Genomic DNA, 22,957 nt, shown 5'->3' on the forward strand with positions numbered 1-22,957 from the left:
CTTGTCAGGCCATGATCGGTCCCTGAAAAGGGGCCGCATCGAGATATTGTTTGCACCCCTCCAAACCATGTCCTTACAGAAGCGAGAACTATCCCCCGTTTATCGAGTGTCGAATCTGATAACAAATCAGCCTCAGTTTTTTCCCAGTTAGTATAGCTTATTCAAAAGTTCTTGAAAGCATGCTTGGCAAGTCATACAACGCCAAGAAACTCATAACAGGTGAAGCTCTGGTCAAAGTTGACACTCTGCAGCAAGCCAAACGGCCAATAGAACGATTTATTTATTTATTTATAAATATTTATTTTATTTATTATTTTCATTTATTTATTTATTTATTTATTTTAGGATTTACGCGCCGACGCCACGCAGGCGATGATGCGCGCCGTAGTCGAGGGCTCCGAATCAATTTTTACCGCCTGGGATCTTTTCTGTGCGCCAAAATTTCGTACACACGGGCGTTTCTGTCTTTCGCGTCCACCAGAAAAGACGTCACCGCGGCGGGAATCGAACCCGCGTGCTCGTGCTCAGAAGCACAGCGCCTTAGGTACTGACCCACCGCGGAGCGTAAATGGTAATGCAGACATGCAGGGTAATGCAGGGTAAATGCAGACACTAAGTTCCAAAACGACCACTGGGCGTCGAACTAACGGTATTGTGTCGTACATCTTAGGACCTAAACGTAGATGTCACCGCAAAGTTTTTATGGCTGATTTTGCTGTTTCGTTTCATGCAGCCAGCGGTGTTTCAACTGTTTCGTGCAGTGCTTTTTTTGTGGGGTAGGGGGGTAAGGTTACGGCATTTTTTATTATTTTATTACTTCTTTCCAACATCCCAAACCCATGTGTGCATTTAAATTCTCGTTTCGTAATACAGCGGCCTGCGAAGGTTCGATGGAAAAGGTTTTGCACGCTGTAGGCGCCTAAATTTGTTGTTAGCTTTATTTTTTTTGTTCAAAATTTACCCATTTGGCTGCAGTACTTGTTTCCAATTTTTCATTTTTTCTTGTATGTATTCCCCAGCGCTTGCCAACACAACTTGTCTTTTTCTTTCCCATTGGCTCCACAAGTTATTAGTCTCCGGCATTCCTATCCCCGTACCCTTTGAGGCTTTGGGGTGCCCCAAGGGTTGGGTTGCCGGTTTTCGGAGTAAAGGTCTCGGGTTCGATTTCCGGGAGTTCCATACCCAAAATTTTTTCTCGAGGCGCGCGCTCCCAACAACTCCTCGTGAGCTCCTCGCCTTCTCGCGCACTTTCCTTCACACTTCTTGGCCTTGCGTTTTCCCCCTCTCCACTTCGCCGATGATGATTGCTCTCCTTTAACGACACGTACGAATAGAGCTCAAGCCTAAACTGATCCTCTAATGGAACTACAACGGGTTCTGTAGTGGCTTCCAGGCAACGCCGGCACTGCTGCGCAAGAAATTGGCGGTTGAAAGGTCCGCTGCTTCTGTTTGTAGGAACACAGTGGCCATAACAACACTTTGACACACTGACCCCAGTATTCACATCATACATCATCTGCGCAGCATAGGCATGCACAGTGGAGTGAATTGACGGACAACAAAACTGCATGTAATAAAGCCACACTTGGAATGAGACACAACCGACTCACAAAACAAACACACGGAAGTAGTCTTATCAACGTTACGGGTAGGCCACACACTCATTTAACACCCTCGCATCTCCTCACTCGATATCAAACAAACGTTTCAATAACATGCATATACCGACAACCTGGCCCTTTACATTAGCTATCTTCTCTGCCTTTTATTTCATTTCATATTTTTTTATGTTGACAGAATATTGTATATATATTTTCACCACTGTTAAATACTTTCTGGCGCTCTTTGCCCCGAGTCGGCCTTGCGCAATAAAAAGCAACCGTAATGATCAGGAATGGTGGAAACAGTTGTATAAATGCAATGGGAATGGAATTAGGCGCATGTTACCGGGAATGCAATGGAAAGTAGTGGCCTGAATTCTAAGACGAGCTGTGTTCATCTTGATCATTAAGCTAAGCGAGCCAAAGGAAAAGACATTTAAAGGTCATTCGGAACAATTAGAACATGGTTACACTGTTAAAGTGCAGCGCAGTTATAACGTTACTTCACAACATTAACGCAACTCTACCATGATGGTATTTTACTCACCACTTTCCACTCCACCATTGAAGTTTTCAGTTCGCGTTTGTGCTATCAAGACATTATTGCGGGCATAGCACTGTTTCGTAGGCGGGGTATGGGCCAGATGACACGCGGGGAACTTTTAGCGCACCAGTAACGCTCAAGGTTTACATCTTACAATTGACTAATACACGCGTCCCCGCCCTCGCGTAACCAGTGTCTTACGCCAGGAACGTGGGCGGCAAATTCCCTTCGTCTGCAACCGCAGATATGAACCAGCCTGACCTCCCCACTTGGTGCGAGGCGTTATGTTGCGCCGAACGCTAACTATTTTGGCGGTAAATGAGAATGCATGTTGGCCTCATTTCGCCGTTGGTTACCAACGGGAGTCTGCAGCCACCTGACGCGCTCAGTAATGGCGAACGCCAATATGCGAGGGCTTGGCGTCATCGTTGCCTTGGGCGCGTCATGCGACCTAAGGAAAAGTGCGATGATGGAAAGGTTCAAATGTAACCATCCCAATTATGACTCCGCAGAGGGTCGGGTGGACACGGGCATGCGACGGCCCGCGCGTTAGGACCAGCGTCACCGTCGAACTTAAACGTAATCGACTGCTACCGGCAACTTGACGTATAACCAGTTTACATCTTTTGGCAAGTAGTTAGGCTAAATGATGACGTTACGTTACATAAAGTCTGAATAAAGGCTAAACTATGGCCGCTGACCAAGGACCTTAGCCAAAATTACAGTAGTACAAAGAAAAGACACAAAAGAAAAAAGTGATAGTCATGAGTTCAAAATATGGCCAGTGCTCTGTCTAGCGGGCTTCGCAACATTACACACTGAAAAACACCTCGGTTGGCAGTGCAACGCTAATTGACTGTAAACTAAGTGGGAAGTAAGCCTCATGCATTCTCACACTGCTAGAAATAGCTTTGGTATCCTAGTAGTTTTTATTGAAAGAACTTTTGTTCTTATTTTTGGACCCGGATCCCGCGCTGATGCGTCACCTCGGGGTTGTTGTACTGGAAGGGTTCCGAGCCTCCCGCTGTGTGGATACGAGTCCCTCCGTGCAGCTTGTTCTATCTCCTGGCGCTTCGCGCAATTCATCCACCAGAGGTCGTAAGGCTCGCTAAGCTCATGGGGCACCCCCTAGCCGCCGTGAGGTGGGAGCCACCACAAATGGTGCACCGAGGCTCGCATCCGTGGCCCTCTTTAGTTTCTAGGACGCGGCACCATTGTACCTCCAGGAACAGTGTACAAAGGCCTGACATGAGGAACAAAATCAGATCCACTAGGCACAATTGTGTCTCCCACTGCTCTCGTAACAATACCAGTAACCCAGAGCCCTCCACACCCACAGGCACCCAACCCTCACCTATAGGACGTGAGGAGTGCACACAACTACACCACAAACAGCAGAGCTCCAAGCCAGATTTGAAGCGAGAGAACGCAAGGAGCCTTACCACACACCACGGGAAGAAACAAATGAACACAGCTCCTCCGCCACCCCCAACAACTAAAGAACCGCAAGAAGAACTGAAGCGTCCCGTGACGAACGAAGCCCACACACCAGACGCCTCGCACGTTTTCCATCCTCAGTGAGCTCAAGCAGCCATGAACACCAAATTGGGGAGACGGGGATGGCCACGCAGTATAATGTTATACGACACTAAACGCGGACAATATATCAAGAAGTGCAAGTCGAAAAGCAGTATTTACAGGTCGTGAAGCAAGGACATTGTCATGCAATCGGCGTTAACCGCCCTGAAACCGCAAACCCAAGTCGCAGCCTCATGCTCTCGCCATAGGTATATGAATCCCGGCGCGGTGGAAGTAAGTGCTAGACCAACAATCATGACAATTAGATCAAATTGTAGAAGAAACTCTACGGTGGTCCCCCTAAAAAACTGCCAATTTACTAAGGACAAGTAGGGGACACTCCAACTATGCATCTCCTCCCTTGACCATAAACCACAAATAATCATGTTGGAAAAAACCAAACACAACCTGTGTTTGCCAGGATATATAAGTATGCAAACCGGACTAAGAAATCTACAGGCATTTCTGCCCAAGGCTGTGTTTCGGCGACACTGCACCCAACGCCGCTTGACTGCGCTCATGGTTTTGAAACCATGTCCCAGTAAATAAAAAGAGCTTCAGCCTGTTTATATTCAACATTTATAAGCATCGCCCAAGCAACCGTGATGGTTGCTTGCGCGACCTTCAAATACCTCACCCTAGCTAATTGTGGCAGACTTTTAGTGTACCGCACCAGCTATGGGGATAAACTCACACTCTAAAAAGCGGAAATCAATAGTAGGCTCCACTGATCAAGAACATCTAAGCTAGCCTAACAACTATGAAACATCCATTCAAATAAGCACCAGCGTATCCAGAGACACGAACGTGCACCTGACTTTGTTAGTGGCACTTCCCAACATTACCTGAACTATTACGCTAAACAACCTTGGATTTCACCATGACACATTTCATCATCCAATCTGGGCCAAGAATAGCAAAGCGCGTACTGGCGCAGCCCGCAAAACAAACTGGGACCGCTTCTGCCGAGCCACACACAACGAGCATCTCGAGTCAGATATATTTCATGAAGAGCTAATTCGAACCCACTCTCAGACTTTAGACAATTCTTTCAGGATTGGCCGTGGACACAACTCCTCCACATCTGGAAAGCGCGACACAGGCTGAAGAGAATATAGAAACAGCAAAGACGCAACAGAAAATTCCTGAAGTGCATATCTGAGAAAAAAACAGGTTGCAAAATACGGGGCAGCGCAGTGCAAGAAAAAATGGCTGTAAACAAGTCAGCTATAGCCGGAAAGCGACCCTGATCACAAAGAAAACATCGCATCTGATGAACACTTAATCGAACCGTGAAAAGTAAAGAAGCCTGTGACACATGACGCGCACGTTCAATGCCTATTCGGAAACCAGCACAGAGCTTCTGTAGGCCCTGGAGAAGCAGTACCTCCAGATGGAGGGCGCGTTCTTCCTCATCCGTACGGAGAAAATGCCAACCAAGAACTGAAGTTCGAAGTTCGAAGTTTATTTAGTTAAAATAAAACAAAAGAAGATACATATAGAATGTACACAGAGACCCAATAACTTTGTTAAGGAGTCCAAAACAAATAATACTACACTTTTATAAATAGCTGGCAGTGGCAGCTGCAGAAAAAAAAGGAAATTCAACTGTTGTAAATAGGAGAAACAATAGGTGACAGCAAGAAAAACAGTGCACCGTACCTAAACCAACTCACTAATAAAATTATTGCCAACCTTGACAAACACCCTACATATCTTTCTCAGCCACTTCAGCTCCTTCTGGATCAGATATTCCTGCGTATCAAGGGGAGACTGCAAAAGTTGGCTTTATACTAAACCCACGGAACCCGCCACACACCGATAACCTTCGACCGATCTCTCAAACATCCTGAATCGGTAAATGAAAGAACAAATATTCTTGAAAACGCTTCATAACGACCTGTAAGCAACACATCAAATTCCAGACAGGTTATAAGGGGTAAAAAAACATATCTGTACACAGAACGTCCTCATACACCTTAAGGAAGAAGTCCTCGCTACAGCCTCACGTCACTTTTTACGAGCGATCCTCGCGTTAGACCTAAAGGGAGCTTTTTCCAATGTGGCACATAAGGCGATCTTTCGAAACTTGGCCAATACAGGATGCGGGAGAGGACCTACAACTAGAGTGCCTACTTCCTTCCGACGCCATAGCCATACTAAAGACCCGGACGAGTATATCTGCCTCGGGTGGAAAGGGTCTCATTGAGGCTCAGTTCACTGTCCATTGCTGTTCAACTTCGGGCTCCTAGAACTCCCAGAGCAACTTGTAAGAATACCGAATTTTAGCTATGCCCGAAATGCAGATGATGTGAACCTCTGGACCGGGCGCAATTCCATAGGAGGGTTACAAGACACCGCTCAGCTCGATGCCGAGACGGTGAATGAGTATGAAAAGAACTGTGGGCAGTCGTGCTCGTCACAGACGTTCGAGCTAGTTGAGTGAGTAGACGCCGAATCACAACTGAATGACATCAAGCCAAGCAAGTCTATCCCGCTTCTGACCTTTCTCCTGTAGGCGAATGGCAAGAACGACAAAATTGTACAATTGGTCTGTATGGGGATGCACAATACAGTGGATGAACTCCTTCAGGACTACTTGTAAGATCAAAGATTACGACTCGCCCGCACCGGAACGTGTCGCAAAGTGCTAACCTGCGTCAATCCGTTTGCGCTCTAATCGCATTCTGGGCGCTGAGCTTTTCCTTTGATTTTTTTGCCGCCAGCGCTTCGCCACTGTCAAGGCGTGCACCTCGCCAAGCCCCATTGGGTTCGAAACCTCTTTACGCTCCCCAAAACGAAGCCCCAACCAAAGAATCATCATCACACCACCACCAGCCTATCTACGCCCACTACAGAGCAAAGGCTTCTCCCATTATTCTCCAATTACCCCGGTCCTCTGCCAACTGTGACCAATTTATCCACGCAAACGTCTTGATCTCATCTGCCCATCTAACTTTCTGCCGCCCCCTGCTACGCTTGCCTTCTCAAGGGATTCACTCTGTTACCCTTAATGACCAACGGTTATCTTGCGTTCCCATTACATGCTGTGCCCGCGACCATTTCTTATTCTTAATTTCAACTAACATGTCCCTAACACGCGTTTGTTCCCTGACCCTCTCCGCTCTTTTCTTGTCCCTTAAAGTTACACCTACCATCTTCCGTTCCATTGCTCGCAGAGTCGTCCCGAATTTAAGTTTAACCCTCTTAGTGATCCTCCAAGTTCTCACCCGTAGGTGAGTACAGGTAAGATGCAGCTGTAATACACTTTATTCTTCAGGGACAATGGTAGGCTGCCATTCATTATGTGGGAATGCCTGCCCAATGCACTCTACCCATTCTGATCGTTCTAATTACCTCTGCCTCATAGTTGGGATCCGGGATCACAACTTGGCCTAACTAAATAATTCGCTTACCACTTCCACTGCCTCGCCACCTATCTCAAATCGTTGTGCTGTCCCGAGATTATTGTTCATTACTTTAGTTTTCTGCAGAATAATTTTGAAGCCCACGGTTCTACTCTCTTGAAGTGGTGCGGAATTTCAGTGGTGGCGTAGAGGTAGAGCATCCGCCTAGCGTGTGGAAGGACCATGGTTCGAATCCCAGTGCCGGACAATGCCCACCGAAATAAAAAAATCCGCGTGTTGATGGAATTTCCGAACAAGGCTTCTGGTGCGGCCTGACCCCGCGACTATTGCCGATAGCATACTCCCTCACGAGAGCAGGATTGGCCACCCTGGTGTGTAGCAATGGCCGTAACCTCCCATGAATAGTCCAATTACCCAAGAATACAAGAATTTTGAATGTCAACATGCCAACATCGCATCCCTTCCAAATCACGGCCGTTGTTCAGAGTATACAGCCCTAGCTAAATTTTAAGTGCGATGCACTTCTTAAGCGACCCTGAACCTGCGTCCACCGGCGATGTCCGCATAGCATACCCACGTGGGGGAATTGGCCAGGAATCTCCTCGTCTTCCTTGGCAACGGGGGGAGACAGGCGCGCGCGCTGCCTGGCCGCTGACATGGCACATACCCACGTGGGGGATTGGCCAGGAATCGGGCGTGAGAAGGGCTAATGCACCCGCTTAAAGGAGTACTGACACGAAATTTCAAAGCTGAGATCCGCTCTACCAATCAAGTACAACGACAACACAAATAGGTGTCTGTGAATAAATGCCTCTTTCTTTCTTTGTAGTTGTGTGTGTGTGTGTGTGATCTCTCTTTCGCGAACATTACCGAACCGCGCAAATTCAACTCGTGCATTCGCACTTTCACATTCTTCCCCTCGGGGAAATGCGGGGAATTTTTTTGCCTCCACAATGGCTTGGGGCTTGGTTTTCTAGAAGAACAATTTTGCCGTAGGTTCTCGTCTTCTTCTATTAGTACCACATGGCCATCGTAATAATACCTTTTCGACAAAGCAGCGAAGTGACGTAGGGTTGCCGAAATACTGTTTCGAAATCCCTACCCGCCCGATGTTTCGAATGTTCATATTCAATGGTTTCTGCATAGTCATCTTGAGGGATACTTGGAACATCAACGAACTGCTTCGCGTGTGGAGGCATGGTCACACTTTAGAGTATTATCATTGGACAGTACGTCGCAAAATACGCATGCAGGGCCCACCCACACCAAACTAACGCACCCTCTGTGCTCAAAGTCTGATTTACCATGATCTGACACACAAATTCTATTGCGGGTGATGAAAATGTAGAAGAAAATTGGCAGCTATCTACACGTTAAGACATCTCAGTCCACCGAACTAATAAAAAAATTAAATAGTAGCCACTTTGAGGTAAAAGAAAGGACCTATTTAAAGGAGCCATGAAGAGAAAACACAAGTTTGGTTCATTCAAAAGATTGTCTCGTTAGAATCATACTGACACCACTTTTAACGTAAACTTCGCTCAAATAAGCTACATAATTAGGAAAAACGGGAATAGTCATGCGACCCACCAGCTCATTTCCCGCAACAGAACCTATGATGTCACATGAGCTAAGCTCTGCGATTGGCGGAGGCTGGCAGAAGCAGACGAAAATTAGGTAGAGCTTACAAACTAGACGAACGAGCGATTTGCGCTTAAATTTAGGGCACATTCTTTACAAAGCAATAAGAATGATGGGACAAACAGTGGAAGTTACGAAAGCACATGTAAACATAGAAGTACTGATGCGTTCTGCTGTTCGTACTGCGCACAGCATGCTTGGTTTAGCTCCACAGCACTACGGGGCTTGGGGTTGTCTCAGACGACACTGGCCGATTGACGCAAGCAACGGTGTCTTACGTGACCCCATTTGTCGAGCGAGCACTGTTTCAGGGAACGAATATTTTCTCCCAGAACAAAAACAAGCCAGGTTTAAATGCGGGCAAAAACAAACCAAACGCTTGCCACGGTATGGTGGCGCCATCTAGGTTACGGAACGTAAAGAAACGTGGGAACAAACCAACACCGCTGTACAGGGTGGAGACAACCTTTGAACGGTCCCGTGCCGCCGCAATCGGGCCAACGGGCTCAACGCGTTATTGTTTTTGTTTCCCAGGAGACCTAGCAACGCGAAACAGACAATATGATTCAAACTTCTTCAGTAAACCGCGTTGCGGCGATAATTTTAGCGCGGTTTTGACACAATGACTTGCTTCGGCGGCGAGCGAGCAACCGAAAATGGCGGCGCCAGCGTATACGTGTCTCTACCCTGTATGGCGGATGCGTGAATGAAGGTACTCTAGGCTGCAGAGTGGTCGGTTCCTGTGATGTCATTTGGGACCACGAAAACGCACGATTGAGAGGGAAAATCAAAATTTTAACCTAAATTGTTTAATTTCTTAGTTAATAAAGCACCGTTTGTATCCGGACAAGCGCTGGGGGCACTATAAAACACGAAATCTTTCGAATAAAACCAACTTGCATTTTCTCTTCATGGCTCCTTTAACCTGAGAAGAGGCTCGTGGAGAAGTTACTGTCGTTGAAATTAAGGAATAGCAATATACATAAGCTCGAAATGTGTTGCGGCGAAATACCAATTGATGGATCACGAGGGAAACCGAGGGCCAGCAGAAAGGAGATCTGCAAGGGGAACATAATGAATTGGATGGACACGCGAAATAACATTATTCCAAGGCAAATAATGGCCTCGGACAGCGCAAGCGGGATGCGGTTTGAGATCTGTCGGATATAGCTTCTGCCAGGTGAGCACATAGGTATACTAGCGATAACTGTGATGAAGATTATGAATGTACTCTTTAAACTGGCGGCCATATTCACTACCGGAGAAAAGCACCGCTATTTTGCCAAAATAGTGTAAGGCATTAGGCTCAATAACTACGACAATTAATTACTGATCTAAGATCATATTCTAGAATTTTTAGATACGGAGCATTTTATGGTCTCGGCATGTACCGCGTCGGCGTCCGCCCTCACACTGCGCATGCACAACTCTCCTCCTTACACCCACAGCTGCGCGCTACTACACTATAAAAAAGGAATAGCTAGCGGCGCCCGGTTTAGATCCCACGACTCTCCGGCCGCAACGGGAGGCACGCGGTGCTCCTCCCACTACGCTACAAATCCGGGACAGGGGCAAGTGCTACGAACGCGCCTTATGCCCTTGACTCATTCAAACTACGTCAAGAAGCTACTGATACAACGAACGCATGCGAAGCTGAACATCAACGGTAACGACGAACTGAAAACTTTAGAGGAGGATGATGAATTTCAGGTGGGAAAGCTGTGGCGGGAAGCGCCACGCACCTTGCAGCTCATCCAGCCCCGTCCGCAGCGCCTCTGATACTGATTGTGGCAGGATGCCCCTAGGGATTGGCCAACCAAGGAATCCATCACGAGATAGCTTCGTGTTCAACCACCGTCGTCATCTTCCCGTAGGGGAACCGCCGAAGAAGAAGAAGACAAAGCTGCGAAGAGGAGGGCGTGTACATTGCTCTCAGCCGGTGCACCAATGTCAAAAACCTTTACCTCACCAACGCTGACGGAGACTACCGATTCTACCACAGAGACAACCTCGACAAGAACATGATGGACGAGTTTCGGCGCCTCTGGAACCACCGCCTACTCACCGTAACACAACAGTACTTGCGTGACATTGCCACCGGTGTGGACCCGGACGCGGAATTCCCTCTGGGGCTAGTAAAAACCAGATCACTCAAAATAACGGCAACACAATGGAACCACACGGAACCACCAGGATGCTTCGCATCCTCATCAGGGTTCCCCACGGGAAGATGGTGTAATTTTTTTGGTACACCGCTTGCGGGTTTCAGACTTTTTCGTTGGCTTATAAATTAAAATTTACTTTCAACAGCACATATCTTATACTTCCAATTATACCCCGGGGCGTGTTTTCATTGAAAAGTTCAATTTTAAGAATTCTTAGTGTTTTTGAATACTATTGCCTCGGCTTTGACTTCGGCTTTTCCACCCTGTTTATTGTTTCCAAATGTGTAATGTTTCAAAAATACCTATGGCTTAAAATTTTAACCGCAGGCTTACAAATCACATGCATACTTCCGCATTCTCAGTCTGACCTCAGCCTTCGCCCTCACTTCTCCATTCGTATGCCGTTTTCTTATGCACTCAACTTACCGTTGAGTACCGGACACAGCAGCACTAAACAAAGCCAGCGGGGCGCATCCAAACACCCTCGAAGCAACCCGAACAGTGCACCGTAAGGGGTCTCGGTTTTCTTCTGGCGGTGTATACAGTAGCGCAAGCCCCGACACAGCGGCGCGGTCAGGGAGTCCATAGAAAACGTGTTTACACTCCTCGAGATCCTATAGCGCCTGCACCTGCACCACGGCGGCAGCCCAACATCATTCCTGCTGCAAAGTAACAGCGCCTACCAGAGCGAAACAAAGGTATATGTACGTTAATCAATCAGGAGGGAATATACGACACGTGCTCCTTCCTAACACAAGAGTGGATCCTAGGGCAATGTGCAGGAGGGCCCGTGGTACAACAAACTGACCACGCGGGCTGCTGACAGTTTACGTACGCTCCATGTGTGAAGGATGGGGTAAATTGTTTTCTGTCAATCTCAAAACAGCCTAAGTGATCAGCATGCACACAAACCTATTGTGATAATGTCAGGGTACGGCTGTTATAAACAACGAGACGATGCACACGTCATGAGCAAAGAACGAGAGGCAAAACGTTTCTCCAGGACACGGGAGAACATGGTTAACAGACAGATGAAGGACATGAAAACTGTTCGCAGTAAACCGTAGGACTAAGATGCTAATCACAATAGTTCTAACAGTCACAACAGTTACTGAGCTTGGAAAGTAAAAGAACGAGATCGCAGTTCTTGTTGCCTGTAGCTCTCAGGCTCAGGCGTCGACTTGGTCGAAGTGATGTGAGCCGTGACCGAGGTCGTTGCAGACTTCGTAGACAGATGTAGACGGATGTGGCGCTACGCTTCCGTATCGCCACTGCCTTGACTAGTCGGAGTAACCGACGATCCGACACCGTGGCAGAACATAAGACGTGCCGGCTCCTAAGAGGTAGCACGAGCCAAGGCTCCCCGGCGCAAAGCACGGGTGCCTCGGTATGCGGGAGGAGCAGGTGGTCCGCCCGACGACGCGGCGGCCCCCGCAGGAGGAAACGCTCTCCAGGCTACCCGGCGCAGAGACCGAGTGCCCGGAGATGGAAGGGTGTGCGGCCCTACGGCGCGGGCCCCGCTGTGCCGGCGAAGCTGGCGACGTCCCAGCGCTGCTGCATGGTGGTCGCCATCAGGTGAATGTCGCCTTTCTTTAGGGCACGCAACCTCCAGCCAGTCTTGCGTTCCGTCATCCGACGTCTTCTTCCTTCTCCACGCTGTTCTTCCTCCATGGAGCATACCCGTGTTCGCTGGATTGACCTTGCTGTCCGTGGTTCCTTCATCTTCCACTTGTTTATCCTTGAACTTGTCCTGGTATCATCACACTACCCCCGGCTTTAGAACGTTTTTGGGGTGAAGCCACACAAACTTCCAAAAAAAATGGTACCAAGAGAGTAAGTCCTAGAACACAACAGACCGAGTTCCTCAAAAGGTCCTTAAAGTACTCGTCTAGACCGATAGTAATGTGCCTAAACGGTAAAAAAACTTCAGTTCACATGCAGCTAAGCAAAGTTCAGTATTTAGTCCACCAAAATAGCATATCCACCGCAATGACTCTAAATATCAACATTTTTTCAGGACTAGCCACGATTACTCAAGTACCCAGCTGACCAACTGTGTAAAGTTAAACATTCCCGCAGACAAATTGAATGTTTCATTCGGGTATTAGAGCCTTTTTTTCCAGCTGGTTATTTCACAGTTTTCTGTTTTGCCTATATGTATTTCCAACAATGCTGCCCATGAAAATTCATGGCGTGCTGATCGCTCCGATGACAATTTTTTGTGTGCTTGAAGGTATTTTCTGCACGGTTAACTAGCTTCAACGAAATTTTGAGGGTTACATTTTTCTTCAGTTCTTTATCGTCAGTGCTTTGTGCCCCTGAACGATAATGTGTAATTGCAGAGCTGGAAGATTTCCGAAACTCAGCGGTAAAGCTTCCTGGCCTTTGCATCAGTGAAGGGTTGATCCTCTGGGAGCCTAACTCGTGCGTTTGTCTGATATTAGCTCTGCGTTTTAAACGCTTCGGTCTCCTAAAATGCAGTTAACAAAAGTCCTGGACCAGTTTTCTTCTTTTCGATATTGCCTCTCTTGAGTCCGTCTTGAGAATTTAATATTCTACTTTGGTTTCGACAGATAGAAGCGTTTTACTTTTCCGAATTTTCCGCTTACGAGGTTTACCCTGAACCGGTCGAAACAAAGACACCGTTTCATGTTCATCGCATCCAGTTAGTGATTCGACGACGGCTTGAGGAGACAAATCAACATTGTTGTTGGCTGCACCCTCAGCTACACATTAAGACTTCCGGTAGCAGCATATCCTCGTTCGCAAGCGTGATACTTCACTCATATATAACAGGGTGTAAAAGACGCAAAGATTCATCCTCAAGACTCAACTTGGGTAACGTACTTTTAGACTCTGAGTTTAGTGGCACAGGTTAGTTCTTGGGGCCTTCTGCGATGTTCTCAGGGGAATTTACACCAACATTTGCTATGGCTAGGCATGCGTCACGAGCTCTTATCTGCTGCAGTAGTTCTTCTAGTTGAGCTTCAACTTCAGCAAGCTGCCGTTCTTGCTCTGCCTTAAATGCTGCCCGTTCAGCCTTTCACAGGGCATCAGGCGTTGAGCGCTCGGCCTCCACCCATGCGCGAAGTCCAGCACCCCTCAAGCCTAGTTGTTTGCCAGCAGCGATAGGCTCCTGGAGCACCATGATGCCATTCATCTCCGCCAATCTCGTGTGCTGGTCTCGTTGCTTCTCGAGATGATATTGAGAGGTCCTGTCGCTGACGCCAATTGTGATGATATCAGAGTTCGGGTGTTAATGAACAACGAGACTTGCGCACGTGTGAGGCCAAGAACGAGAGGCAACACGGGTCCCGAAGTAAATAGGACACATTTACGAAAAGGCCCAAGAAACTGAACACGCGGATAACACACCAAAGGAGGCGCGACGCTAAACACACACTCTGAAAAAAGCAAAGCTATATTGAATCGTCCTGGTAAAAACAACAATAGTTCTGTGACCTGCAAAATGCCCCTAAGAAGGCAAAACTTGCTCACACTTCTTCAGGTGCGTCGTCATGCGCATCCCTGGTAGACAGGTAGACTTCCCCGACGTCTTCGTGTTCTGGGGTGCCCGGTGGCCGTAGAATAGCGGTCGGGTCTTTGGCGCCACTGCCTTGACTGGCAGGAATGGTAGATTCACCATGGACTGTGGTGGCCCCGATGACTTGGTGAGAGCCGAGGCTCCCCAGGGCAAGGCACGGGTGCCTCGATTTCTGGGAAGAGCAGTTGGTCCTCCCGACAACGTGGCGGCCCCCGCTGGAAGGAACAATGCCCAGGCTACCCGGCGCAAAGCTGGGATGCCTGGAGATATACGGGTGTCCGGCCCTACGGCGCGGCCCTCGCTGTGCCGGCAGAGCTGGCGACGTCCCAGCGCTGCTGCATGGTCGTCGCCCTCAGGTGAATGTCGCCTGTCTGATCGCTCCCGAACTCCAGCCAGTCTTGCGTTCCGTCATCCCACGTCTTCTTCCTCCTCCACGCTGTTCTTCCTCCATGGAGCACACCCGCGTTCGGGGGATTCGCCTTGTTGTCCCAGGTTCCTTTATCTTCCACGTGTTTATCCTTGAACTTTTCCTGGTATCATCACACCTATTCTATTTTGAAGGAATACCAGATATGTGCCGGGTTATTTGAAATGCAAAATTTTTCGAGGCAACCCCTTCACTACTCGCCACGCACTGAGCGTAGCAACACGCGCTTACCTACAGGAAAATATAATCAACTCCTCGAGCTTTGACGTTTTTAAATGCGAATGCATTTATTAGTCGGGGGGGGTCTTGCGTCCATCGAGCGGCATGCGCCTGCATTCCTCCAGCGCGAGCGCACGTGAGCGCGCGCCTCGTAGTTCTGCCTTCGTCGTCGTCGTCGTCGTAAATGCGAATGCATTTCTTAGTCGGGGGTTGTCGTGCTCCGTCGGCGTGCGCCCGCAGGTGTTATCTCTCCGCGCTCAATGCCGAACGCATGCGCTTGAAGCGAGCTGTGCTAGTTTGCTCGAAGCGGCAAGGACGGCGAGTACTGCGGTGTTAGTCTCGTTTCTAACGTGTATGGGAACTTGATATCGCACGCCGTTGCCACATCTCCCGTTCGAGACACGTCTCGGTGCATGGACTTGTACACCGTTGCCTCGCCCAACCTCGCTCGAGACGCCGTTGCCGCGCAGCTGGACGGGGCTATGGAAAGTGTGCGCTTGCGCTCCAAACCCTCTGACCCCATAGTCTTGGTTGGCGACTTCAACGTTGACGTGCGCAAGAAGAGTGACGAGTGGCTGGTCGAGTACATGCAGACCAGGCACGCTATGCATTGTCTCTCTGCCGGCTTCGACACGTGCCCCACTACCATTCACGGGAGTTGCATTGATCTGGTCTTTACGCGAAACTGTGACGCGCGTATGCTTCTCAAAGGCTCTTTGACCGTGCACTTTAGCGATCACAAGGCAGTGATTGTGGCCGTCAGGTACAACAATAACACAAACAGGTGCTGATGAATAAATGATTACGTTCGCACTCTCGTCATTAATTACGCCATTACTCGCAACACACTCATCGGTGCACCGAATGCATTCGCATTTCTGCACGATTCCCTTCGGGGAGGTGCGGGGGAATTTTTTCGACCGTTGTGCGACCTAGGTTTGGACTACTCACGATAAGCGAGCACGCATTTTTCGTTTGAGAAATAACTTTACTGGAGTCGTACCTGTGAACGTGTGTGTTTATCTGTATTACATAAAATTATCAAGGCTATGCTCCGAAGTTTTTAAGTTTTCTTTTCGTTGGTCGTCCTATAATGAGCAGCATGATCACTGCATGCTTCAAGCGAAACTTTCTATACCTCTCTTGTGCCGTCGTTTCGTGAGAACGCAATGCCGAAAGCCAACTCACAGAATTGGTTTCGACAGAGATACATCAAGCTCCTCAGAAGAACGAAAAACACTTTACGCCGTCGAAATCGAAACTGGGTGCCTCATTTTATGAAGCCGTTGTCTATGCGAATGCGCCATTATGACGCGGTCGAAGGAGTTTACATCTTGGATTTTCACTTGGAATCTGTTTGCATGGGAGAAATTTTCGCGTTTTAACCATTTTTCTGTTAAGACAGGCGCTTTGATTTGTCGTAGTCGGAACTGCTGATCTGATTGATTGTTTTACTGAGAGATTGTTTGATTGATTGCTTGCTTGCTTGCTTGCTTGCTTGATTGATTGATTGATTGATTGATTGATTGATTGATTGATTGATTGATTGATTGATTGATTGATTGATTGATTGATTGATTGATTGATTGATTGATTGTGAGGTTTAACGCGCCCACGCCACTCAGGCGATGAGGCGCGCCGCAGTAGAGGGTTCTGGAATAATGTTGACCACCACGGGATTTTTAACCTGCCTCGAAATTCCAAACACACGGGCGTTTTCGCCTTAAGCCTCCATCAGAAAAGCGGCCGCCGCGGACGGGAATCAAACCCGCATACCTGGGCTCAGCAGCACCATGAACGGCTGATGTCACTGCGGCTGATACGGTGGTGCGCTTGCTTTACGCCATCACCCTTCATAAATACCTGGCATTCTGTCCCGCGGAACTGCGGACAGTCACCTAACTTAGCACCTGGTGGATTGCATTACGTATATTCTCACTTGCCACTGAAGAAAACATTAACTCGCTAGTTTATCTCTGTGGGTGATGATCGGCTTCATTTGCCACGGTGTGAACAAAATTTGTACTCATTTTCTAGCTGCATCACCAGCCATCCTTGCTTGTGAAATACACTTCAAGTATACGCTTCAAGCACACACTTCAGCTACGACCCAGTGAGCTCGTATGTTTCTGAGGCAAAACCTGATATTTCGACATCCTTTGATCATTACAAATCCACTGTGAAAACATGACGGAGCTGTCACTCTTAAAAAATGGTAATATGGAAGCTGAGAGGTAACGCCTATGGAAGTTTCATGCCTACTTGCTCTGTTTCTTGTTCTTTTTTTAGTTTGTACCTGGGAATGTGCAAGTTAACAATGAAATAAAATTTAATTCTTGAAGAGCAAGCTTCCGTTGGTTTTTCTTAAGAATGTTCTGTTTGTTATTGAGTACACTAGCAATTTCGAAGTGCTACATTGTGGGCGAGCACTGTAACGAAGCCTATTTTCCTGCAGCTGGAGCCATCCACATCATGGGCTACCTGGACCAATACGACTCGACATTGGCGGCTGCAGCTATCATGATCGTAGACACTTTTTTTTTCTCAAGGCACGTATAACATACACCGAAGAGGGTTTCCTTAACTACAAAGGATATGAAATAGCTAAGGGACGTGTTGCTTTACATACCTCTAAACCTACGAAAATATCTACGCAGTTGCAAAAGCGAAAGGAATCGCACTCTTGTTCCTGCCGCACGTAGGTATTTTTGAAAGTCCATTTCGATCTTCTGGCTATAACAGTTCGCTTGTACTTGTATAGGCTTCAACTGACGTCCGCCGTACGCTTGTGCCATCCGGTTTGAAAAGTAGCCATCGTAGCAGAAAACGTATTAAAGCCTGCTTTAAAGGATCTTCGGCCTCACGAGTAGAAAAGAGCTAGGCTATATTTTTAACGTAATCTGTGCTTAATCAGGCGACCCGGTTCATGATTAGTTGACCCTCCTGAGCAACGCCTTGCTAAACCAGGCGAGTAGCAGTGCACGGAAATATCAAAGCACGGTAGACGCTTGTAGCCAGGTGGTGCAATATGCGTTCCCGAACTTTGCCAGCTCTTCTTCCTTTGCCGTGTGACCCGCGACTGCTGGCATTATACGTACGGATCAATACAATCAAATCCAAATCCCCTCCTAGCAATTCAGACATCAACGTGAACAAATAAATGTCCACAAGGATACTACAGCCGCGAACCCGACAAACTTAGAACAACTAGATTGCTGTCTGAACGTCGTATTTATTTCATTGATTTATTTGTGGTTTTCTGCACTGGAAGAAGGCAGCATAGCAGGAAAGAAATTTACAAGTACTCATGGTACATGAAGACGAGAGACTAAAAGTGCATCACCAAAACCGTCACATGCACATTACACAAGAAATGTACAGGTCTGTCAGAAACTCACTAAAAAGCGCGTGAGGGGCACACTCGATGATACATTTGGAAATTAAGCCAGTGAGAGAAAAAAAGATTCATTGAAAACGCTTGCACGCCGAGAAAATTTGCGAGTTGTTAGCTATAGGCACTCCGTCTTGAGAGCTGGTGTGTAAAAAGGAAGGTATCACAAATACTGTCAACGTTTTTAAGGAGATAAGATAAAGTAAGGGAGTATCACATATACCAATAATATAATAATAATATTAATATTAATAATATTAATAATAATCAATCAATCAATCAACCAACCTTTATTTTTAGTGCCCAGGAACAACCCTAGGGTCTTGGTACTGGTACACCATATACAAGCATTCATAAAAAGAAACTAAAATCAAGACAACACAACACATAAAACCATTTATATGAAAGAAACAATAAAGTAAAAAGAGTTACAGAGATCCCAGAAAGCAAAACAGCAAAAAAAAGGAAGCCTAGTGTTAGAAGCCATGACACCCGGCCAGCAAAACGTTGAGGGAACGTGAAAAATTGAAAATACACAAGCAAATACTCAATGAACATGACGAAGATAGATTATACACATAAAACAAAGGTTTTGTAACAAGATCTTATGAAGTTTCAAAATGGAAAAACGAAGTTCAGCGTTACAAGCACTGACACTTAAACCGACAGAAATTGAAGCAACACGAAATCAGGAAAAGTGAAAAACAAACAAGCAAGATGATTTGCATAGAATAAATACGGAACAGAAATACGCCACATAAATGAGATAAAGGCACTTAAGCTACAACAGTTTTCAATTCATTAGAGAAGAAAGACAAAGAGCTCTGGAATATATCAAGACGATCGGAATATTCATTAGATGCACATTGTATTCTGCAGATGCACGAGCATCGTCTACTTAAAGCATCTGTTCTGAACGTTCGAAATCTTCGGAAAAGTTTGTTCGGCAAGTTGACATTGATAAGTGCAACCAAGTCATCACACAAAATATCACCATGAAGAAGTTTATAAAGAAAGATATTGTCAGCTCTCATTCGTCGACACCAAAGGGAAGGAATACTTTTGAGACAAGACATGCTGCCATTTGCGTCTTCTTGTACATGACGGAAACGGTGCCTAAAGATAGAAAGGAACTTATTTTGAACCCTTTCGATGCAGTCATTATTGGACTTGCAAGTTCCATTCCAAACAACAGAACCGTATTCGAGAAGAGATAAGCAGAGAGCTGAATACAACTTTAAGAAAGGAAGAGGACTTTTAAACTCTCTAGAATACCTGCAAACAGCACCCAGACATCGAAGAGAGCGTCCGGTAATTTGTGTAACGTGGGAAGAGAAAGTCAGAGAAGAATCAAATAGTACCCCAAGTCCCGAATTTCGGTCACCCTCGGCAGTGCAGTGCTTGCTATTTTATAGGAGTATTGCAGCTGGTGAGATTTCCTACCATAGGAAACAACTTTAGTTTTTGAGGGGTTCAAAATTAAGTCATTTTTGGTGTAACAACGATGGAATGACACGATATCAGCCTGAAGAGAATTACAGTCCTGAACATTACGCACTTCTCTGAAGATTTTCATATCATCAGCATACAACAAAAAAGATGAATTTTCAATGGCAGAAGCAACATCGTTAATGAAAATGGAAAAAAGAAGGGGGCCCAGAACGGAGCCCTGGGGTACACCACTTGTTGCTTTGTATCTAAATGATGTTTGACCGTTAACACTTACATAGCAATATCGCTCCTGGAGATAGCAACGTATAAGACCCACAAAAGAAGAAGCGTGAACATCTAACAGAATGAGCTTGGCAAGCAATAACGAGTGGTTGACTACATCAAAGGCCTTGCTCATGTCACAGTAGACCGCATCAAGCTGGCTTCTACCAACGACTGCTGGGACAACCTGCTCCATGAAGCATGCGAGGTTTGTGGAAGTTGAGCGACCACGCATGAAGCCATGTTGATTAGGAATGAGGACGTGTTTAAGTGAGAAAGACAAGACCGCATGAAGAGATAACTCGAATATTGTAGAGACAGAACAAAGGAGCGACACTGGCCTATAGTTCATGGGGTCAGTTTTTGGGCCTGACTTGAAAACAAGGAATACACGAGAAATTTTCCATGAGCGAGGGTACGTGCCAGACCGGAGACAGTTATTAAATATTGAGGTGAACACAGGAACGAATATATTTGTATACGTTTTTAGAATTGCAGCAGGAATACCATCTGGCCCTGAAGACAACGGGGGCTTTAGCCGCTTGATGCTGGTCCGCACGATGTTCTCATCCAATTGGAAACAAGCGGAGTTACCGTCCTGGTGACAAGAGACGCTGCCGTCATCACTACCACCGCTAAGCCCAAACAAAGAAGAAAACTGACGAGCAAAGCAGTCGGCCGCATCTGCAACCTCATCGCCGTTGGAATCCAGAAGACGAATAGATTCTTTCGTTGTACTAGATCTAGAATGAATGTATTTCCAGAAGGCACCCGGCTGATGAGTTGCTTTAGCTTCAACTGACGCCAGGTACAAGGCATCATCACGCTTGTGCAATATTTTGCATAGGGCACGTAGGCGCCGGAACTCCTGAGCGAACTGATTCGCACCAGAGCGCTTCATCTTTCTGTGCGCACGTTCTTTGAGTTTCAGGGCATCCCGCAATTCAGAAGAAAACCAGTGTGGGAACTTGAACTTCTTTGGTAAATATTGCGGGATGAATTTCTTCATACCCAAAAGCACAATCTCAGTAAAACGGTCAACTTGTTCATTGACATCAGAGAGGCCAATGAATGTTGACCAAGGGGCAGCAGAAAAGTACCCATACAGCCCAACGTAGTCTCCCCGGGCGAAAGCGTAGCGAGGTTGCGCATTGCTTGAAATTACAGAACGGTGGAGTATTGTAGGAAGGCAACAGGAAATAGAAAGAGGAGGATGATATTTGTCGGGTATTATAAAGCACAATTAGAACGCGACACACTAACACCATCGAAGTTTGAAAAGCACAGGTCCAGAAAGTTTCCACTGCAGTTTTTTATGTGATTACGCTGTGCCATGGAAGTGAAAGACGAAAAATCTAGTAACCTATTACCCTTCTGTTGAAACTGGAGGTTGTAGTGGGAACAGGTGAGGTGGCTCCACTGAACGCCAGGAGCGTTAAAATCTCCAAGGAGGAGGACCTTGAGGTCGCAATGAGTAGTGAGCAGCTGTTCAATGGAGGAGACTAACTTATTGAACGCGTCAGGAACTACATCAGGAGGAACGTAAAAAACACCAACTAGAAGTTTTTCAGTTTTAGAGATATGAATTTCGACCCATAAAGACTCACCTGCGTTTTCAATATCGCTACGTAGCACACACGAGAGAGATTTGTTAACTGCGAGAAGTACCCCGCCCCCCTTTTGTTTGCATCCCGTTAAGGCACGATCATTACGATATACATGGTAGTTTTGAGGAAAATAATCACTGGATAGAATATCAGGGCACAACCAAGTTTCAGATATAGCTATTAACGGAAAGCAAGATGCCAGAACATTACCAAAAAATTCAGTCGCCTTAGTTCGAACACCTCGCACATTCTGATAAAAAAACATCTAAACTAGTCATTATTCTTTTTCTGATGTGTTGCGCTCAGAGCTGTGAAGCATGCCTTCGCGAAACATGCCTCGAAACTCCTTAAAGAGGCAGTCTTTCGGCCAAACAGCGGGGTCATTGAAGCGCTCGAAAAACTCTTCACTGACGGAAATATAAAAGGATGCGTACGTGTCATATTTAGTCTTCAGTCGTCGGCAGTTCAAGGGCGAGACACCTAAGGTTGTCAGATGGGCATTAAGACTACAGAGGTCGTGGACGTAGAAAGCTTTGAAACGAACATTGCTTTGGGGCGCTTCGGCTGCGGAACGACGACCAGTCCACATGTGTCCGATGCACCTACACATGCCCGGCTTCGACGCTTCTTCTAAGAAGTAGGGGGGAGACAGTCAAGCACAGGCGCAGAATGCACCGAAGAAAGTTGGGACGGAGTAGGAGGCAGTGCAGGAGAAGCCGAAGACACCGAGGCCGAATAACAACAACAACAATAATAATGATAATAATAATATTAATAATAATAATAATATTAATAAAATAATAATAATCTTTATTACATGAAAAGTACACATTATGCATTCCAGCCCACCTAAGCAATAATGCTTGTGAGCGGGCTGGGCAGCTCAACTTCGTGCACGGGGCACATGCCTATACCCTTTACAAAATATACGGAGGTAAATAACAGGAAGGAATTTCCTCTGGCCGGACAACAATTACTCTTCGACAACACTGACAAAACAAAAGAAATTTAAACTAACAATGTAATGGAAGAACATATACAATGCAAACTTAAATACACAACCAAATATGAAACCTATACAATACGAGCATGAGCATGCCTAGTGTGCGGGTTTATAGGTAAATAGTCAAAGAATTCCGCTTAGCCTTAAGCGCAAGAA

At 46.6% G+C, this 22,957-nt stretch overlaps 1 protein-coding gene across 1 annotated transcript in view; it reads left to right on the top strand.

Annotated features, from left to right (window-relative positions):
- LOC144175832 (nose resistant to fluoxetine protein 6-like) overlaps positions 1-22,957 on the top strand; it is a 421,837-nt gene that overhangs the window by 222,441 nt on the left and 176,439 nt on the right. Inside the window, exon 7 of the mRNA XM_077704849.1 lies at positions 17,543-17,636. Within this exon, the coding sequence (XP_077560975.1) occupies positions 17,543-17,636 (94 nt within the window). The remainder of the gene's footprint in view (positions 1-17,542; positions 17,637-22,957) is intronic.

The sequence above is a fragment of the Haemaphysalis longicornis genome, unplaced genomic scaffold (genome assembly GCF_048455015.1).
Source record: "Haemaphysalis longicornis isolate Haplotype H1 unplaced genomic scaffold, Haemaphysalis longicornis Haplotype H1 scaffold_1, whole genome shotgun sequence".
In the NCBI taxonomy this organism is placed as follows: domain Eukaryota; kingdom Metazoa; phylum Arthropoda; class Arachnida; order Ixodida; family Ixodidae; genus Haemaphysalis; species Haemaphysalis longicornis.